Source organism: Osmerus eperlanus, chromosome 3, assembly GCF_963692335.1.
Source record: "Osmerus eperlanus chromosome 3, fOsmEpe2.1, whole genome shotgun sequence".
In the NCBI taxonomy this organism is placed as follows: Eukaryota; Metazoa; Chordata; class Actinopteri; order Osmeriformes; family Osmeridae; genus Osmerus; species Osmerus eperlanus.
Window position 1 is genome coordinate 21,594,438 of NC_085020.1, and position 20,339 is coordinate 21,614,776.

The 20,339-nt window shown below is 43.8% G+C and overlaps 1 protein-coding gene across 3 annotated transcripts; it reads left to right on the top strand.

Annotated features, from left to right (window-relative positions):
* Positions 1-5,939: 5,939 nt before the first annotated feature.
* On the top strand, positions 5,940-20,111 carry gad1a (glutamate decarboxylase 1a). 3 transcript variants are annotated; one of them, XM_062457833.1, is made up of 17 exons: positions 5,940-6,340; positions 7,327-7,504; positions 8,892-8,954; positions 10,652-10,807; positions 11,405-11,647; positions 11,907-11,997; positions 14,565-14,677; positions 15,087-15,202; positions 15,411-15,490; positions 15,697-15,751; positions 16,341-16,457; positions 16,791-16,855; positions 16,969-17,047; positions 17,187-17,336; positions 17,433-17,540; positions 18,225-18,314; positions 18,578-20,111. In XM_062457833.1, the coding sequence occupies exons 2-17, from the start codon at positions 7,429-7,431 to the stop codon at positions 18,749-18,751; spliced, it is 1,776 nt and encodes a 591-aa protein (XP_062313817.1). In that variant the 5' UTR covers positions 5,940-6,340; positions 7,327-7,428; the 3' UTR covers positions 18,752-20,111. The 3 variants fall into 3 exon arrangements, with proteins under 3 accessions (XP_062313817.1, XP_062313820.1, XP_062313819.1); XM_062457836.1 differs by lacking the exon at positions 5,940-6,340 and adding an exon at positions 6,938-6,958; XM_062457835.1 differs by lacking the exon at positions 5,940-6,340 and adding an exon at positions 6,991-7,011.
* Positions 20,112-20,339: the final 228 nt, after the last annotated feature.

The window sequence follows — 20,339 nt, forward strand, 5'->3', positions numbered from 1 at the left end:
GAGGAAGCGATCTGCCTCCAGCCTCTGGGACATCCCCGCCCATCAGGCAGGGGCGTATCTGGGCATAGGTAACCGGTCGTCTAGTGTGCCACCTGTGGGGGCACACTCTAAAATACATACTTTTGGGGCAATTGAGTCTACATGTATTTTTTATTATTATAAAAAAATACACAAAAAAACAAACCTTAACCCACCATATTTTGTTAAGATGTTTTGCACACCTGGCCCAGAATGGTCAGTAATGTCTCTGCCTTCGTGGATACTGTACAGTGTGTGTTCCAGGAACGCTATGTTTATCAGGTCCTGAAAAGATCTGCAATTTGATTTGAATTATCAGAATGAGAATGACACCAATTTCAGAAGAATGTGCTGATAACTGTAGCCAGCCATAATTTAACTGACATCTGCACCAGACCACCACGACAGCACTGGGGTTTTTTCTTTCACAGTCGGAATCATGATCATTCCTTAAAAAGTCCAAGAGTCAAAGTCTAACAGACTACCAGTCATAGAGCAGTTTTAATGTCATAATAAACCAGTATGAACTCGAGTACATCTCAACAATGAGGATGTATCCACTATCATTTACATTACATTTACATTTAGTCATTTAGCAGACGCTCTTATCCAGAGCGACTTACAGTAAGTACAGGGACATTCCCCCGAGGTAAGTAGGGTGAAGTGTCTTGCCCAAGGACACAACGTCAGTTGGCATGACCAGGAATCGAACTGGCAACCTTCGGATTACTAGCCCGACTCCCTCACCGCTCAGCCACCTGACTCCATTTCAAAGACAACCCTCGCATGTTTTTATTCCTCTGCTCAGTTTTAAGTACACTGACTGGCATGGTTTAAGGCATGCAGAATATAGACCAGCTACTTCTTCAGGAACTTGACACGGGTTGGGAAAAGCCTGTTTCTCCTGCAGGTGCGCCCCCTATCGCCGCAGCCTGTAACTGCAGAGAGGGATGAGCTCTTGTGGCCTGCTTGCTCTGAAGCCAACAGCTCCAGACTGATGCATGCTGAATTGGTTATATCCAATAATTGATCAGGAACAATATTCTAGTTCAGTGAAAACTCATATAAATTGTGCTGGTCTTGGACAAGGAAAGATTTCCTTCCTAGCATTGACATGATCTCCGTGGACATGTGGTTTGTGGCCCGGCTCCCCCTCATTCCTCGGATTCTTGGCGGACAGTCAAACCGTGGTCCACGCTACGACCCTTAAATCACCACAAAAACTGCAGCCAATGAACTTCTGTCACACAAACCTTATTCAATCACATTCATGTGGTTCTGAAAACGAACGTTTGACTGTAGACATTAGGTCGGCGATCACTGGAAACAACCACACAGCAGGTCTGTTTTACTGGTCCTTAGTGTACAGGACTTAAAAATAATAAAACAAAATAATATGTTTGCATACTTAATGAGATTTAAAGCTGCATCCAGTTTTCCCACAGGAGATCCTCCCATTCCAAGGATAAACTACACTCATCTACAGAACATCATGGGGGGGAGAGGGTTATTGTGAACCAAATACATCAGGGGACAGTCATGAAAGGAGTCTTCACCATTTGAACTTTTAAGTCTTGATTCCAATTTTATGATCCTATTAGGAAGAATGACTTCTAAGGATACGTTGAAAGTATTGAGGGGGGCTCCTAATAGCAGACAAAGGCATTGTTAAACACATTGTCGATTGGCTTTGAGTTTCCATGACAGCAATCACCACAACTGTAGAGAAACTGAGACCGCTAAAAGGTACATGCTTGTCTGTAAATATCAGTTTGCTTATTTTAATTTACATGCATTAATGAAGTCAATTAAGTTTTAATCAAATGAAACTACTTTGATATTTTCTACGTTATAACTTTTATCCCCAGCCCTTAAACCAGAGGAAAGGGATGTCAGTGTTATAGTACACTTAAATCATCAAACATGCTTTAACCTGACTATGCTTGATCAAGGTATCATCTAATTCTGCTGTGTCCACAAGGAAGCAGGGATCCTATGTCTTCCTTCACTTTTGAAAATTTTATTGACTGTGCTTCAGATCAGTACTCAATCATTTTACTTCCTAATCCATGTAATTTTCTCTCTCGAAAATACAGATGTTATCATTATTATTGCTTGGTTATCCCCTTAAGGATGACCTTTCAATCGTTTCCCAGTCATCTTATTACTTTAAACACCATAATGAAAGAAAGGTTTATTTTCCATTGTTTGATCATTATTCCTCAGATTTTAGCAAGCCTTTTTGTGTATAATTTCCATTTTTATGAGAAAATTGAAGGACTGTGTTTTAGCATATTTTAATTGGCTTTTAAGGAAAGAGGGTGGGATGCACGCGTAATTTAACCGTGCAAAATTGTTAAATTGGATTCTAACTTTGTCTTATTCTAGAAGGACAGAAAAAATGTTTGGATAAAAACGGAATTTCATGCCATTTCAGTGTTAAAAGAAGTTGTTCCAAGGGAACTGGTCCACAGGGTCAGTGTCATTACCAGCCAATGAAGAACAAGCTTTTAAATATAGCCCAACGTTAAGCCGAGCTCTGATAGGAGGATGTCTCTCTGGGTTGGTCATGTATCCAAGGGCAGAGGTTTGGTTTGAACATTGGTGGGGACAAATATTTTTTTATCGCCCTGTCTGCTAACACTAACCCTTGCCTTGCTGGTCATTACTGATGTGGACTTTTCAATGGTCTCGATGCCGGCAGGGCCATGTCCTTTTGGTCCGCCCCTAAACCTTCGTCGATGTGTGTATCTCTGACATCTCTGAAGCCCTCTGTGACATGCTTGCGTGTAAAAAGGGCTATACAAATACATTTGATTTGATTTGATCAGTCTCTCCACTTGTGAGGAGGTGTAAGAGGGAGAGAACAGTACAGAGACACAGTGGTGTGGAACAGCTCCCTGGTTGTGGTCGATCCAGCAGGTCTGTGGTCCTCAGGAACAGCCCCAGTGTACTCCAGTGTACCCCAGTGCCCCCCAGTGTACCCCAGTGCCCCAGTGTATCCCAGTGTACCCCAGTGACCCAGTGTACTCCAGTGCCCCAGAGTACTCCAGTGCCCTCCAGTGCCCCAGTGCCCCAGTGTATCCCAGAGCCCCAGTGTACCCCAGTGTACCCCAGTGCCCTCCAGTGCCCCCCAGTGCCCCCCAGTGTACCCCAGTGCCCCCCAGTGTACCCCAGTGCCCCCCAGTGCTCCAGTGCCCTCCAGTGCCCCAGTGTACCCCAGTGCCCCAGTGTACCCCAGTGCCCCCCAGTGTACCCCAGTGCTCCAGTGCCCTCCAGTGCCCCAGTGTACCCCAGTGCCCCAGTGTATCCCAGAGCCCCAGTGTACCCCAGTGTACCCCAGTGCACCCCAGTGCACCCCAGTGTGTACATGTCACGGTGAGAGGTGGGGTAGGACCCAAACGCAGGAGAGATGCGAGGCATTGTAGAAACAAAGGGTTTTAATCTTAAAACGGGGAACAGATAGGGTACTCACACGGCACAGGTAGTAATGACAAGACAAAGACTGGACACAAAACAGGAACCTAAATACACAGAACCAAACGACACACAGGTGGACACAATGAAGCTAACGAGACAGGTGAAGACAAAGACAGAGAAACACTAGGGCAGGGCAAAAACAAAAACAACAGGGGGGCACGGCTGTGGCTGTGACAGTACCCCAGTGTACCCCAGTGTCCCAGTGTACCCCAGTGTACCCCAGTGCCCCAGTGTACCCCAGTGTCCCAGTGTACCCCAGTGTACCCCAGTGCCCCAGTGTACCCCAGTGTCCCAGTGTACCCCAGTGTACCCCAGTGTCCTAGTGTACCCCAGTGTACCCAGTGTACCCCAGTGTACCCCAGTGTCCCAGTGTACCCCAGTGCCCCAGTGTACCCCAGTGTACCCCAGTGTACCCCAGTGTCCTAGCGTACCCCAGTGCCCCAGTGTCCTAGTGTACCCCAGTGCCCCAGTGTACCCCAGTGTACCCCAGTGTCCTAGTGTACCCCAGTGTACCCTAGTGTCCCAGTGTACCCCAGTGCCCCAGTGTACCCCAGTGCCCCAGTGTCCAGCATGTCTGTGGTTCTCAGGAACAGCCCCAGTGTACCCCAGTGCCCCAGCAGGTCTGTGGTTCTCAGGAACAGCCCCAGTGTACCCCAGTGTACCCCAGTGCCCCAGTGCCCCAGTGCCTCAGTGTACCCCAGTGCCCCAGTGCCCCAGTGTACCCCAGTGCCTCAGTGTACCACAGTGCCCCAGTGCCCCAGCAGGTCTGTGGTTCTCAGGAACAGCCCCAGTGTACCCCAGTGCCCCAGTGCCCCCCAGTGCCTCAGAAGGTCTGTGGTTCTCAGGAACAGCCCCAGTGTACCCCAGTGCCCCAGTGTACCCCAGTGTACCCCAGTGCCCCAGTGTACCCCAGTGCCCCAGTGTACCCCAGTGCCCCAGCAGGTCTGTGGTTCTCAGGAACAGCCCCAGTGTACTAGCAGACCATGCAGGTCGGTCTAATGGTAGATGATGGAAGGAGGGGGAGGGTTATACTAATAGGTTATGCAAAACAGTATGTTTAATAATGTTACATTACAATTACTGTTACAGCTTTTTATGCGACATTTTTGCATTTTCGTCTCGCCAACAGAGACTTAGAGAGAAAACAATAATGCTTGCTTTGGCAGTGAAAATGAAATAGGTGACTGCTTTGACACCGGTGACACGATGACAGCTACTTCTTCAGATGAAGACAGTACGTTTGTTAGCCTAAGGGAGTGAAATTAAAGTTATAATGAACTGAACTACAAGTTTATTATCACTCTGTCTAAAAGCAGCCTGTACAAAGCGAGGGGAGACTTCATGAGGGCAACCTGCCTCTCAATTTAAAGCTTTCTTTCGTTTATTTTGACGTATAGTATGATCAAGCGCCATCTTGCGGGGACTTTTGTAACTGATTTGGAATGACAAAAGCAATTGCGTGATACCTCCCCCTTCTCACTGGATTGTCACAATGGTGATATGACCTCTGAATTCATTATTGATATCTAGCCTAGTGATTTGAAGTTGATGTGCCAAAAGGTTGTTTAGACAAAACTACAATCTAGGCTAGATACGAAGGTAGCCAAATGCTCGAAAATGTATCGGTTACCAAAGCTACCACTTATTTATTTTTCACCTACAATTATGAAAATATATTTTTTTTCATTTCCCGTAAATGACCTCTTTTCATTTCTAAAATATGTAGGCCTACAATAATGTCAGTGCAACAAACGTCCATTTGGTTGTCGCTACAGGAACCATTCAAATGTTCTTGTTAATGATCAAGATCATGACGAAACCTAGGCCAAGGCACATGATTAAGTAAATGTGCATTATGTGTGTTTGGCGCGATGAGTGATTGGGGGAGACTCATGATTGGGATAGGCAACAGGTGTTTACAGTATCACTTGTGTTACACCCCATGTAACTTTGATTTGATGACGAATTATTCGATCTATGTCTGGGTTTATTCCTGTGAACTACTAATTGATGGCCCACTCGGATTCTATTGATGATTCCGTACTGCCACCTTGTGGAGGAGCTACCTTTTCAACACGATGCAAGAAGCCGAATCGTTTTAGTTTTTCCATCCAAAAATAAGATATTATCCATCCAGATATTTTCAGGAAGGATATAGGCTACACTTTGTCATTACCACTATTACGACATAGCAAGCTAAATCTAAAGCCCGCGTGCTGATTGAGTTGAACTGGAACATAAATTCATTAAGATGAACAAATTAAAATACAAAATAAAGGTCTAAACAGATGTATTTTTGATTAGACGAGCCTACATACCCTTACAAATGACATTTGACCAGGACGTGGCGACCTCCCCTCCATGCTACCCCTCACAAGCGTAATGTGTTGCTCAGAGGATCAAACTTCCAAGTCCATGTTCGTGACCGGGATCCCAAATCGAGGTACATAGCGTCAAAGACAAACCAAACACGTACCAAAAGTCACGTTATATGAGAAAGGCACACCAAGAAATATCCCAAGAATATTTGGCTACAAAGCGGATGTCTTTTTGATATTAGGGGGGAAATGTGCAACACCGGCGGAGGTGGTGTGACTCATGCGTGCGTAGTAACGAATAAATAGGCAATGTACGCTTTAAATATCAGCACATCAAATGTACATCAGCAAAAAAAGGTCAGCGTGCATGGAATTTCACAGTGAACTATTCTTCAACCCGACGTTTTTCCAGGACTGTTTAACGCACATTTTACACATCACATTTTTGGAGGACTTAATTTGGTCAGTGTCTCGTAGTTCTTTTTTTGGACTCTACCTGTTCACCTGTATCCATCACCAGCACGGTAAGCAGCCTTATAACACGGGGTTACTGTTGCACTGGCACACACTTTAAAAAGGTAAAATAAAATTATTTTTAAAGATGAGTTTTCATTGAAGAAGCTCTAACAGGTGTTATGAAGCCGTTAAAAAAACATTTTGTGGCTTTAGTTGTGTGGATTTTGCACATCACCGATAAGGTTGTTTTATATCAAACCAACCCTTTATTCATACGTGATGCTGGATATATTATATATCCTAAAACGTTTATCTGCTACATTTTTATTTATTTATTGACAACTATGCGTAGACTATATCTCAAAGGCTCTTCTCTATGAAGTGACATTGACCTGAATCGGGGTCATTATTATATACACAAGCAGGCTAACGCTAATGTTTCTGACTACTCATCAATCGTGTATTTATTAATTTAATTTAGACCTCATTAAACAATTTACTAATTACTAATTGAGAAATCAATCGAAGATAGACTGTGGACAATTTGACCTTTACATATTCACATCCTTGGCTTCACGGTCTGCTGTCCAATTCCTCACCTATCTCAACATTCCATTTCATCAGATGTTCATTATTATCAGCTTCTCACGTGCTGGGTCATTATACACGTCGACAGCAGAGATCAGGTTAGCCTATTGATGGGATCGGGAGGATTAATGCGAACCATTGTGGTGATATGGTTGGTTGAATGAGACTCCTTGTTTTTAGACTTTTGTGGTATGGGATGACTAAGACTAGTTTTGAGGTGTGCTGTAGATCAGTGCAGACAGCATAATTTATGCTTTAGAATCAACCTTGCCAGACAATCTCGTCGACAAGTCTGTCGTGTCTTGTCAATTTGAACAGCATTATTCCCATAGCTCTGCATCTCTGTCAACATTTGTACGAGGGGATATATCTTATCTTCAAACATCCATATTCAAATAGTTCGACATGTCATTATCCATGTCCAGTACTGTGGCTCCGCTAGCTATTATTTCTCTTCTCCTTACAGTGAGTGGGACTTTTCATCTCTGCTAAAATAAGAGGGTGTTCGCAGAAAGTGACAGCGCGCTTTGAAGTGAGGACTTTTGTAGGCTACTGTGTCTCAGGACTGATGGCGGCGTCTGCACCTTCCTCCTCTGGCGGCGAACCGGATCCCAACTCGACAAATTTACGACCACCAGGCTCAAGTAGGTCCATCGCAGATAAAATGCTTTTTCACTTGTGCTATTTACTTTGAGAGCAACGCCATTAATCATCGCCATGGATGAAAAAAGAATGTAGCCTACCATTCCAAATGCTTCTCCGTCTACAAATCACCGCGGCATTGCATGCGTGACAGACCGCCGGGACTCGGCTTCATTGACGAATCTTGCTGTCAAAACAGGTGATGTCCTCTAAAAACACGAGTTGAAAGCAATTAAAAAAACAGTGAATGGGCTTCCTATTGCCAAGACTATCACATTTTACATAAAAATTTGAAAAGGTTCCAATCGTCTCATAAAAGTAAATTGTGAACTAAAATGTCTTATTTTTTTCTTCTTCTTATTATTATTATTATTGGATGTAGCATTTGGACAATTAAGTAGAATTTTTCAGTACCATTTTTTATATATAGTCTGAATAAAAGCGTTCGACAGGGCATCTGGTGAATGGTAATTACGTGTAAAGTGCCGGTGATTGCAACCACTTTAAATTGACCCTAATGGTGTGTTCGAGCTCCTTATTTATAGCCGAACGTTAAAGGAAGCTCGAGACGCAATGTTACAGGCTGTAGCCTACCTCAATATACTTCTTTAGGGTCTAGGCTTCACATTTTCTTAAACAAAGGCCACAATATTCTTCCGAGCGAATGAATAAAAGGATAGAAGATTATACTGTAGAAAATTATTGTTGTGGACGATGTACGCCTACTGTTGACAACATTCTAATATTTTATCCCCCGTCTAAGCATTGGTTTGGTCATATTCTATTCTTCCTTCCTCCTCCTCTAATTAATAAACACACAAATAAATACATATTTTTTATAGGCTATAGGCTAAATATTTTATGTTCTGTTGGAGGCTTCAGATGTTTGCAAAAGGAGGCCGTGGCCTGTCTTGGATTGGGTGGGAATGTCTTAGGTGATGGAACTGACCCCTTAAAAATCTGTCCTGATTTTTGGATGGATCCAATTTCTCATTGTGGGTGAAATTTTCCATGTCTAAAAGGTACCCCCTTGAAATCCCCCGAGGCCTTTATTCTCAGGGATGTGACACTGGCCGATCTGATGACTCATGGCTTTCCACACAATTAGATATTTCTGGCAAATATGAAACCAGTTAAAGTTGGTCATCCTATGGCCCACGTTCTAAATGCTAACGTTCAATTACACAATGTTTTCATATCATTCAGAACCTGAACATATTAATGATGTCACACACAGTTCAATGTTGATATATTCATAATTGTAGTCTATCCACTATCTGCTTCTACATGCCCCATCCAGCGCTTTCATTAATAATCATTTTGGAGAATTTATGGTCATGACCAACGTAATTCTAGCACTATCTCAATAGTTTTCCTAAATGATTTTAGGCTATGACGCCTGGTGTGGAGTTGCTCATGGATGTACTAGAAAACTGGGAATGAAGATATGTGGTGAGTTAAACATTTCTTTCATGTATTTGAATGTGAGGTTTATAAGACGAACGGTTATTAATATCTGTGCATCCATCAAATATGCATCCGAAACATGTCAACAGCGCGTGGTAAAAGAAGGCCTGTCACGGCACATTTTGAATTTTGAGCTTCTGTGTGTCACTATGGAAAATGTGCGTTGGTCTGATACGGAATATTCTGCGTGGTTGTGCGGCGCTGCTCGGGTGACACGCTCTATGCACGCTGTCAATGGGAAGGCTCTTATCGCATGAGTGGGTTTTAAGGCTGAAAGGATGATAATGTCCTCAATTATTGTAACCACGTGATTTTTTTTTTGTTGAAAAAAAAAAAAAAAAACTGTTTTTCAAATGAGATAAAATGCAATTTGGACCCCCACCCCCCGTCCCAAATTAATGCTAATGGTAGGCCTATTTCTACCGTAGTCCTTTATACAATTAAAGTCTAAAGATTGCGCCCTCACATGGTTTACCTGGGAAACATTTAGGCCTGAGTGAAAATGTTACTGTCCTAAATGTTACCCTACAAAGACATCGGGCCTGATTAAATAGCTTTTGAAAATACGCAATGGCCTATAGACTACTATTCCTATGTTATTCATATTGTTGACTGTAGCCAGTTGGAATAGCGTATGTGCAGCTTTTAAAGAAGAATTGGTTTGTGTAATTCATTAAAGCTACAAATTTACGTTTCCAAGTGCTTTGTGTCAGGCCTTATCACAATTGAAACGCATTTGAAGGAAAGCGATTCAGAGGCGTCTGCAATCGTAATTCGTCAGGGTTCTGTTTTGCAGAGATAGCGCTGTCAGTAACCTATTGAGGCTACAACATCGGCTCGGCCCAGGAGAAAGAGAGGGAGAGAGAGGAAAATAAAGAAAAACAAGGAGAGAGAGAGAGATTGTCTGATACTTAATTTTCATGGAATTACAGACTTGCCTCAACCTTAATTAGCTCTAACCAGGTGCAATACAATAGTCCGATATGGTATTTCCTGGCTAGACGTCCTCCTAATAAACTTGCAGTCTATAATTTCTTAAAACTTCGATAGTCTGATTAGTTTTATATTTAATCAATAAAAGTAATTTGTCTTGGGCTTTGTTATAACGTGTTTTATTATTTTTTTGAGACAATTGATATTGTGTCTGCCCACACGAATTGAAATTGGGCTGAAAGTGTTTTTTCCTCTGTCGTCAGGCCAACCCCAGTAATAATTGGCCTGACTCTTTTCTGCTCTTCTGACACTTGGGTTTAGCGCCAAGTATGTAGAAATCGTGCGCGATTTTACTTGCGTTCATGTCTATTACACCTTATAAGAAATAGCATTTTTTAACATTAGTTCCCCCCGGGCTTTAATGACATCGGGTCATTATGCTTTCACTGCTTACTGAAGTGGAACCTGTCGAGGGGACTTAATACCAATTTACAGCTAGGCTACTAAATTACTGCTATTTGTGTTTGCTTGGCTGGCTTTTGATGCTGATGTCACTGTGCTCAACCTCCCCTCCGCTATAAATAGGGTTCCCCCAACAGGATGGGAATCTCCTCAAAGCAGCCCACAGCAAACAGGATAGTCAGTTTCAGAAGTGGGCTAGCATGTGCTTTGAGTAAAACTGCGTGTGTTCAAGATGTTTGGGAACGTTAATCCACCGTTTGATTCCTCTGCCCCTTGCAACCATTTAGGATTTTTGCAGAAAAATAACAATCTGGAGGAGAAGAGTCGGATTGTGGGTTCCTTCCAGGAACAGTCGTCTAAGAATCAGCTGTCTTGTGACAACAGCGACAGAGATACCCGTTTCAGACGCACCGAGACGGACTTCTCCAATCTTTTCGCTAGAGGTAAACTGCCTATTAATTTATTTTGACAGATTTATTCAAACATTTTATTTCACGTGAGATATAGCCTGAATGCAATTCTCTTTCGACATAATAATCCCATAATATTTTATGGGATTACGGCTTGTCTATCGCTGATTATCACGTCAGTCTAGTTCTATTGGAGCTCAAATAAATGTGGGTACGGAAATAAAAATAATTTACTCAATAATGTTGAAATGATATGCATCTTGCATATCTTGCATTCAACTAAAATGCAGCCTGTTTTACGGCAGGTTCACTGCCAAACATCATGACTCCAATTTAAATGACGTATTTAAATCGGTCTTGTTGGCAGCACAAGCCCTGAGTAACACTGCGATTCTCTGCAAGTTTGTTTAAAAACTCAATGAGAAGGATCAGAAGTATGTGTAGCTCTGAGGAGATCTAGTTTTGTAAGAGATGATGAGGAAATCCACAGAAAGTGGAGATATTGACTATTTGAAGTCAGGTAGAAAAACAGCAGGGTTAATAATCGAATGATGAGAGGATACAGTGCTTCGTGAAAACATGACACACATTGAAATTGACATTTCAAATCAAATTGATCTCAATTCATAGATTTATTGCCGGCCAAAAATGGAGAGGAACCAACCATGCAGTTTATGTTGGAGATTGTGGACATTCTCACCAACTATGTCCGCAAGACATTCGATAGGTCCACCAAAGTGTTGGACTTTCACCACCCTCACCAGCTCCTGGAGGGCATGGAGGGCTTCAACCTGGAGCTCTCTGACCAACCAGAGTCCCTGGAGCAGATCCTGGTGGACTGCAGGGACACTCTGAAATACGGAGTGAGGACAGGTGAGGACAAAAGACAAAGGGTTGATGCCGTGCGACAAAGCAGTACTCCCACTCCCCCCTCCCCCCCCCCCCTCCCCCTTCCCTCCCCCCTCGCCCCCAACCTCCCCTGTACAATCAATACTGCTCAATACAATAGTCTACACTCGGTAGACTGTAGACTGTAATGATTACAGATAAAACTAGTGTCAAATTCTCGAACAAATCATTGCCCATGTGGAATGTGGCTCAGAGGGTGAAGCCGTGCTCTCCTGTCTCCTAGGTCACCCCAGGTTCTTCAACCAGCTCTCCACAGGGTTGGACATCATTGGCTTGGCGGGAGAGTGGCTCACCTCCACAGCAAACACTAACATGTGAGTGGAAGTCGATAAGGGAAAAACATTTTTTTTCTTCACACGTATATAGCATTTAATCATTGTTAGCTAATCTAAATGTATTGTATGTATAATGTGTTTTTAGCATTAAAGCACCTATGTTCAGGCTACAACATCGATCAATCAGTCAACTGTCTCAGTCAGGTATAATTGAAATTTCTCCGCAGTAAGATGTCAAGTTGATTCATTTAGGAGTGGGAGAATAGGTTTATGTAAGTCTGTCCCTGAAAAAAATTAATTTCCTTCCATTTTGGTTAATGGCCTCAGTAGATTTAGGTTCAAGCAGATGATGACTTCAAGTGACATAATTAGGACCCTTGGTGTGCCTTTAGCTGACTGATCCTCACAAAACTCTCCCAGACTGTCGATCAAACACGGAGGACAGGGCCTTACACGTAGGGGACTTCTGAAGAGTCTGTTGTTTGCTGTGCTTTGGTTGTAGACCGACAGTGTTACTGCACTCAGATAATACAGCCCTACAGGCAAACTAAATTGCATATTGATTGTCATTCAGGGTTTTTTCATGTCTCTGTTTTCTGTAATGCCTCAGACCAGAGGCCAGAGGCGAGAGGGTGATGTCAGTTCCCCAAGGAGGAACATGTGATTCAATATTGCTTTTCAGAATATGGAGGAGTGTCGTACTAGCCAGAGAGTTCAGCGACGTGTCCTAATGAAGGTCGACATCTCAAAGGCCCTGAGTTACTGTCGACTTAGATGTTACTGTGATTGGCAGCTCAAACTCGAGGCAGTCTAACCTCTGGCCAAAGCTAATCTCGGTAACACACTGATGTAAGGAAACTGTGCTCAAGGTGTGAGATATTCTGTAGAACCCAGATTCCCATGCTAGTTAGAAGACTTGGCACAATAGCGTGGTAACAATGAGAGATATGTTTAGTCGTGGACTTGTATCTACAATTACTCTTGAAATACAACCCCGCCATTAACACATGGATTTCATTCAGTCTTTTACCTCATTTAATGAAGATGGATGTACACCTCATCCCTGGCTTGGTATGCCTTCATCATCCCTAAGACCCTCGTATATTCTGTTTACTCTTCACTACACAGTCGATGAGTGTATAGTTAGTCCGGCTGATTGTGGTTCCACCTCCTTATTGATGTGCTACTCCACCTAAGGCTTCCTGCTTGGTTTAGACAGATCATGTGACAACATGACAACATCACTGTGGATGACTGGAGGCCCAGGGTGAAGGTGGGACACACATTTGTTATTCATGTTCGGCGATCACTCCATCAGCATTAATTACCACAGGCAGCCATTGATTGACACTAATGGAATGACAATCGTGTCCGGGGTTATACCATCAGAATTAGTCTATGTGAGTGATGGAGTTCAAATGAACGTCTGAAAAAAGAAAGGGTTGGACTTCTTTATTATGTTGCTGGCAAGCCTGCTGTCTAAAAACCATTATGGGTTATGGTGATCGGGACACCGGATGGAGGAGGACTGTAATGTTCTGTAGATGGATTGACTTGTACCGCATGAACAGACAGGCAGTAGGATCATTAGAAGAGCATAGGGCAGGATTTAGCGAAGAACATCATCTAATTCAACTAAAGGTTACAGCGCAGCAGAAAAAATGTAGTTCTTAATGTGTATTTTCCCCAAGAGTTTTCTGGATTGTTAAATGAAATGGAAACAATACTTTGAAAGAGGTCACAGGAAATATGATGGCGTTAAGGAAGCCCAACTGACCTGTATGATATGTTTCCATCTGAGTTCTCATAATGTTCGTCATGGGCCACATCTAGAAGAAGGCGAACATGTATTATAAAATATGAATAGATGGCTGACTTGGCAGATACAAACGTAAAGAAACCCAGGAAAGGGCATCTGTGTGGGGGACGTAAGCTCAAGGTAAACAGCCAGCGACTGGTCGGAGCATCAGGTTGACACAGGGACCTGAAACATTTTCCAAACTAGCTGTGCACACGCTGTTCTGCAGATGTGCTTCAGACACAAAGGCAGCGACATTCTCATTGTGTCATATCCTGTCTTTCTGTCTCTTTCTCATTGCGTCACATCCTGTGTCTCGGTCTCTTCCTCCTTTCAGCTCCTAGACAATAGCTCCCTCATGGTGGCATGTTCTTAATGGACTTGAGCTGATGTGACACTCATGTTCTTTTTCATTCCACTGAGTAAAGCCAGCCCCTTATACGATGTGACAGAACTATTGCTGAAGCGTGACATGGCTCAAATTGCCCCATTACTTTCTTTACTAGCTGATAATGCTGCTTGCTCAATGAGCACACAACACGAGATGAGTTCAAGCTTTAGATATCATTCAGGGTTTGGTCCTTTGTGAGAAACACAAAACAATGTAGTCAACATGGAGCCATTATTATTCCATGTTTATGATGCATCTTTCTGATAGTAACACGACACAGGGGATGTAATTGAGAAGGGAAAGCGAAAATCCTTATAAGAGCGCAGGGAGGCGAGCACCAGAACGGTAACCATCAGAAACCGGAGAGCGCCGAGGACTGGGTCTTGTTTTGACGAGGTGAGTGTTTGTGCTCTGCAGGTTCACCTATGAGATCGCCCCGGTGTTTGTGCTCATGGAGCAGCTGACCCTGAGGAAGATGAGGGAGATCGTGGGCTGGCCCAACGGAGAGGGAGACGGGATCTTTTCGCCAGGTGAGAGGCCAGGATGAGTTCACCTGTGAGGGACAACAGATGAAAAGTCAGACATAAAATACTACATCTTTGTAACCGGAGATGGGAGTTTTTCCTCGATTCTCACCGTAACATGGAGATGCATGGATGCTTACTAGCTCCATCTGCTGTGTCGTGCCACAGGATGCTGTGGTAACTGGGAGTCAGGTGGCTGAGCGGTTAGGGAGTTGGACTAGTAATCCGAAGGTTGCCAGTTCGATTCCCGGTCATGCCAACTGACGTTGTGTCCTTGGGCAAGGCACTTCACCCTACTTGCCTCGGGGGGAATGTCCCTGTACTTACTGTAAGTCGCTCTGGATAAGAGCGTCTGCTAAATGACTAAATGTAAATCTAACTGTCTGCCTGTCCGCTTTGTGCTTCATGTCCACAGGAGGCGCCATCTCCAACATGTACAGTGTCATGATCGCCCGCTACAAGTTCTTCCCGGAGGTGAAGACCAAAGGCATGACGGCCGCTCCCAGACTGGTCCTGTTCACCTCAGAGCACGTTAGTACCTCCTCTCACTCAGTATGGACTGGATGCTTTGACCTTTGACCTTTCACAGAGCCCCGGGGGAAACGGAAACGCATTAAATCCTTCATTCGGCCACTTTAATTCATCCTGATGTCATTTAAGACATCTGTGTCACAGGTGATTGTCAGTTTGGCCTTTTTAGTACCTCAATAAAATCAATTCTTGCCTTCCGTTCATGCAGAGCCACTACTCCATAAAGAAGGCCAGCGCAGCTTTGGGCTTTGGAACCGAGAACCTGATTCTCCTGAGCACAGATGAGAGGTTTGTGGAGGTTCTATATTCCGATCGGTATTCGATCAGTAGTCACTCAGTCGTTTTCATCCATAGCAACAGAGAGAAGGGGGATTTGAATCTGTGACCTCATGATCTGCAGTCAGATGCTCCCACCGCTGAGCTACAGGCATCCTCACTGTTGAATCCATGTAGAAACGGTGTGGAGGGTCTGACATGCCTGTGCGCTTGTTTAGGGGAAGGGTCATCCCTGCTGATCTGGAAGCCAAGGTCCTGGACGCTAAGAAGAGGGTGAGTTTTTCATATTTAATGTGATTTAGCGGAAAGTCATGCAGTCCGTGTCTCTAAATAAGATTAATCGTCTTTCTTGTCTGTTGCTCAGTGAGGTAGCATAATGTTAATAACTTCCAGTGAGTCGAAACATTAACTTGTAGAATAGGCATTTAATTCAAACCCATTAATTGAAGTGCATCTGCAGTTAATCATACTTGTTTGAGTGTACAATAACAAAAAGGGCATTTCCATTTTAAGGTTCGTGCCTATGCCTGTCCAAATGTTATCCCACATATTGCCCCTAGTTCCAAAACACAGTCTGATGGAACTGATTTAGTTAAGGCTACGGAACAAAACACAGGAGCTGTCTACACCAGCAACGGCTTGCCTGGAGAAATAGAGAATAGTCTGTGAAATGTGTTCCACCCAATTTCTGTTATGTCAAAGATTGCACAAAGTGAACATTGCAGTTGGATTCCAGCACATCACCGTAATAGACTGTGTTCTCCCTGTCCGGTTCTCCCTGTCCGGTTCTCCCTGTCCGGTTCTCCCTGTCCGGTTCTACCTGTCCGGTTCTCCCTGTCCGGTTCTCCCTGTCCGCTGCCAGGGATGTGTTCCGATGTTTGTGAACGCTACTGCGGGATCCACGGTGTACGGGGCGTTCGACCCCATCAACGAGATTGCAGACATCTGTGAGAAGTACAACATGTGGCTGCATGTAGATGTAAGTGAATCTTCTCTAGCCTCATCACTCCAACAGGCCTCCTAAATAGATCTCTGAAGAGTGTATTTCAGTGAATGACTCTGGGCCCAAAAACCCCTCACTATACCATTTTCATTCACTTGAAGTTTTGTTTAAATCTGTCTGTTAGGGGAGGGCGGCTTGGCATATATAGGCAGATACCATTGCTTTCATCGTGTCAGACAGGAGCAATCTTGTAAACTGAAGTGTTCTAAAGGGTATTGAAAGCTACTGTGTCTGGCCCAGACGGACCTACGGTATTTTTGTGTCCACGGAAGCTATCATCCATGAAAACAAACGGTTGTGTTTGTGCAGGGGGCGTGGGGAGGTGGCCTGCTGATGTCCAGGCAGCACAGGCACAAGCTGAGCGGGGTGGAGAGGTACATTCTGACACACAGTTTGAACACAGCTATACACTCGCCCACTGAGGAGCATGAGAAACCAGCCCGTGTCATCACCACACGCTCTCAGTCGATCTTGTGCTTCCCACTAGGGCCAACTCTGTCACCTGGAACCCTCACAAGATGATGGGCGTTCCTCTGCAGTGCTCTGCTATCCTAGTCAGGGAACGGGTAAGATTACACTCACACACACACACACACATACAAAAACGCACGCATACATGTACGCACACACACCAAAATCACATAGATACAGACAAGCACACACACACATCCACACACCTGTCTGACCTCTTCTAAACTCTTGCAGGGAGTTCTAGAAGGCTGCAACTCCATGTGTGCAGGCTACCTCTTCCAGCCTGACAAACAGTATGACGTCACGTATGACACCGGTGACAAGGCCATCCAGTGCGGAAGACACGTGGACATCTTCAAGTTCTGGCTCATGTGGAAAGCAAAAGTATATCTTTCCCCTTCACATAGATAACTATCAATTACATGTCCTGATCCTTTTAACACTGTACATCAATGTGTTGCCGTTTGTCCCCTCTTTCAGGGAACAGTAGGGTTTGAACAGCACATTGACAAGTGCCTGGACCTCTCAGCGTATCTCTACAACAAAATCAAGGACCGAGAGGGCTACGAGATGGTCTTCCAGGGAGAGGTGAGATATGTTCCCCTTTATCTCCCAGACTGGAATAGCTCTGAAATGATTCCTCTAGAGCACTGAGAGGGGAGGGTACAGCTCAATGGTTGGAGCTCTTGACTAGAGATCAACAGGTTCAGATTCCCCCTGTACTGTATGTGACTGGATAAAGGCGTCTGCTACATGAACACAGAATATATTGTTGTTATTTTTGTTCTTTCATTTCCTGTCAGATTAAATGAATTTAGATTAGCACAACTATGGGAGAGATCTTGGATTTAAATTGTGCTCAAGTTGATCACAATCAGTAGATCAGTTATTGCCTTATTATCTGTTCATATATTCTGTATTCATTTCTATTTACGCATTCCTACTGTAACCTGTATTGTGTTCTGAAGACAGTCACGGGTCTATGAGTTGAATAACAAACACCTGTTGGCTGTATGTTACATTTGTTTTCCCTTTCTACTATATATTCTGTTCTTGGACCTTCATGACTCAGAGATACTTTGCTAGTACCGCTGTGTCTGAACTGGTCACGTTGATGTCGAGGTGATGGTTAAACTCTCCAATCAGCTGGTTGTTAATACTCATAAACCCAGAAGGTAAACTGAGCTGCTGTTCCCATGGAGACGGACTGAGCTTCCTCCGACACAGCTGGACCACGATCTCTCTCGTAACTCTCGACTTCCCTCTCGACAGCCTCAGCACACCAACGTGTGTTTCTGGTACCTTCCCCCGGGGATGCGCGGCATGCCTGACGGGCAGGAGCGGAGGGAGAGGCTGCACAAGGTAAACCCCCAATTAACCCCCAATAGTTCTGCAGGCTGGCTGAGTCGATCGCTGAATTAGAACACCCACTCCTCCACCTGCAGTGTGCGCTTTTTGGCGAGGGGTGGATAGCCAAGGTGAAAACACTAACTGATAAGCCAGTGCTGAGGCTATTTAAATCCATAACCTGCCAACTGAACGACTTCTTGATTGGCAGCTGTGTTTGTATGAAACAGCGCTGACCTCGTCTTCGTTCTACGGCTTGTCTTGACATCTGACAACAGGTGGCGCCCAAGATCAAGGCCATGATGATGGAGTCTGGAACCACCATGGTGGGCTACCAGCCCCAGGGAGACAAGGTCAACTTCTTCCGCATGGTCGTCTCCAACCCCGCGGCCACCAGATCAGACATCGACTTCTTGACCGACGAGATCGAGAGACTTGGCCAGGACTTGTAAGGACCCACACGTCCCTGCAAGGTGTGGCTCTCATCTCACCCACGTCCTGCCCAGACCTCCGCTCTGCTTCCTGTCCTCTGTGTCACTCAAGTAAACGTTTAAGACTTTGAATCTTTAGCTCAGTCCTTACCATTCGTCTATGCCGCAAAATGGACTGGCCTAAATGGTTCATGTCTTGCCTCTCTTTAGCAGTCAACATGCCATAGTTCGACCTGACATATTGTATAGCTGCCTATAGAAGTATCCATACTGACTCACTGATCGAACTTGAAAGACTTAACCTGTTGCTACAGAGCACAATGCAAGGGACCTCATGGCATAGATATTATACATTACATAGCATTATAATATACAATATACACTATATTGTACTGGCTGCTGGTGCTGTGTGATGTCCATGTAATTATCAAGTAAGATAAGCACCGCCCCCTTGTGTTTGAGCTGTTCTTTCCCTTTCATATTGAGTAGTGGGATGTGTAACACAGTCATTGTAACAGGTAATCTATTGCTGTTTTTAGAGCTGATGAATTTTGTGTAGATTGTGTATAGTATTGTTACATTGCTTTTGTGACAGATATGTGTCTTAGTTTTACAATGGGGAAACCCCAATATAGAAAATCCACAAAATATATGTATTTAAATAGATGAATCACTTTATTTATACCAAGAGATTATATGTGTGAGAGAATAATCTAGTATATTCTTCCATTTGTATTGTATCCTTATTTATACTTTGAAACACAAATGTATATTATCAAACTGTTTTCAATAACATTGAAGGTATTTTAGTGTATTTGTGAACCAAAGAAGAGTATAATTATGAATAAGTGTATACAGCCCTCCACATAACCTATAGATGGATTAAGATATATATATATATATATAAAATATACAGTATATAGGAATATGTAATTTGACACCCTCAGTGCAATCTATGTTGTGTAACTGTAATATGACATTGTAGATTGATGAATGTTCTCGTCACATGACCGTGGGGTGTAAGAGAAGCACAATACCCGACCACACCCGCCCCCTTTCACGTTAAGAAACTCAGTCCAGTCCAATATATCTATAAACGATCGCATTCCTTATGTTTCAAGTGTATGCACAATATTCCCCTGTGAGAAACGACATGTTGCGAAGCTCACTTTAACGGTACGACTGCACAGCCACGCCTGGGTTTGTCCTGTGCTGCACAGCCAGGACTGGGTTTGTCCTGTGCTGGATCTGATAACTGTACATTCCTGGATGAACGGGATGATGGATCCCTTGTCAGTTTAGGCACTTTAACCTCCTACCATGTGCAAAGCATTACTGTTATATTTACAGCACTAATAAACATCTCTGCTTTAAAACATCTGTTCCAAAGTGATTTAAAGGGCACAATTTGATGAACATTAGTCATCATCACTCTGAACCTCTCAGGGTATTAAAAGATTGTGTTTTAATAGATAATGAATCATCCATATGTTTAATGAAGCTGTTATGTTACACATTAAAACATCCACAAAGGTATATCATTGGAGTATATGCATGTGTGTCCTTGTATACACTGAGGTAACAGCACTGCAGGTCAGATTGGCTCCAG

What these genes read in the sequence shown, in the direction of transcription:
- gad1a (XM_062457833.1), top strand. Translation starts at nt 7,429, where the DNA reads ATGGCGGCGTCTGCACCTTCCTCCTCTGGCGGCGAACCGGATCCCAAC. An exon ending in TTTACGACCACCAGGCTCAA is followed by an intron (nt 7,505 to 8,891) that starts GTAGGTCCATCG and finishes AAATGATTTTAG; the next exon opens with GCTATGACGCCTGGTGTGGA. An exon ending in AAGCTGAGCGGGGTGGAGAG is followed by an intron (nt 16,856 to 16,968) that starts GTACATTCTGAC and finishes GCTTCCCACTAG; the next exon opens with GGCCAACTCTGTCACCTGGA.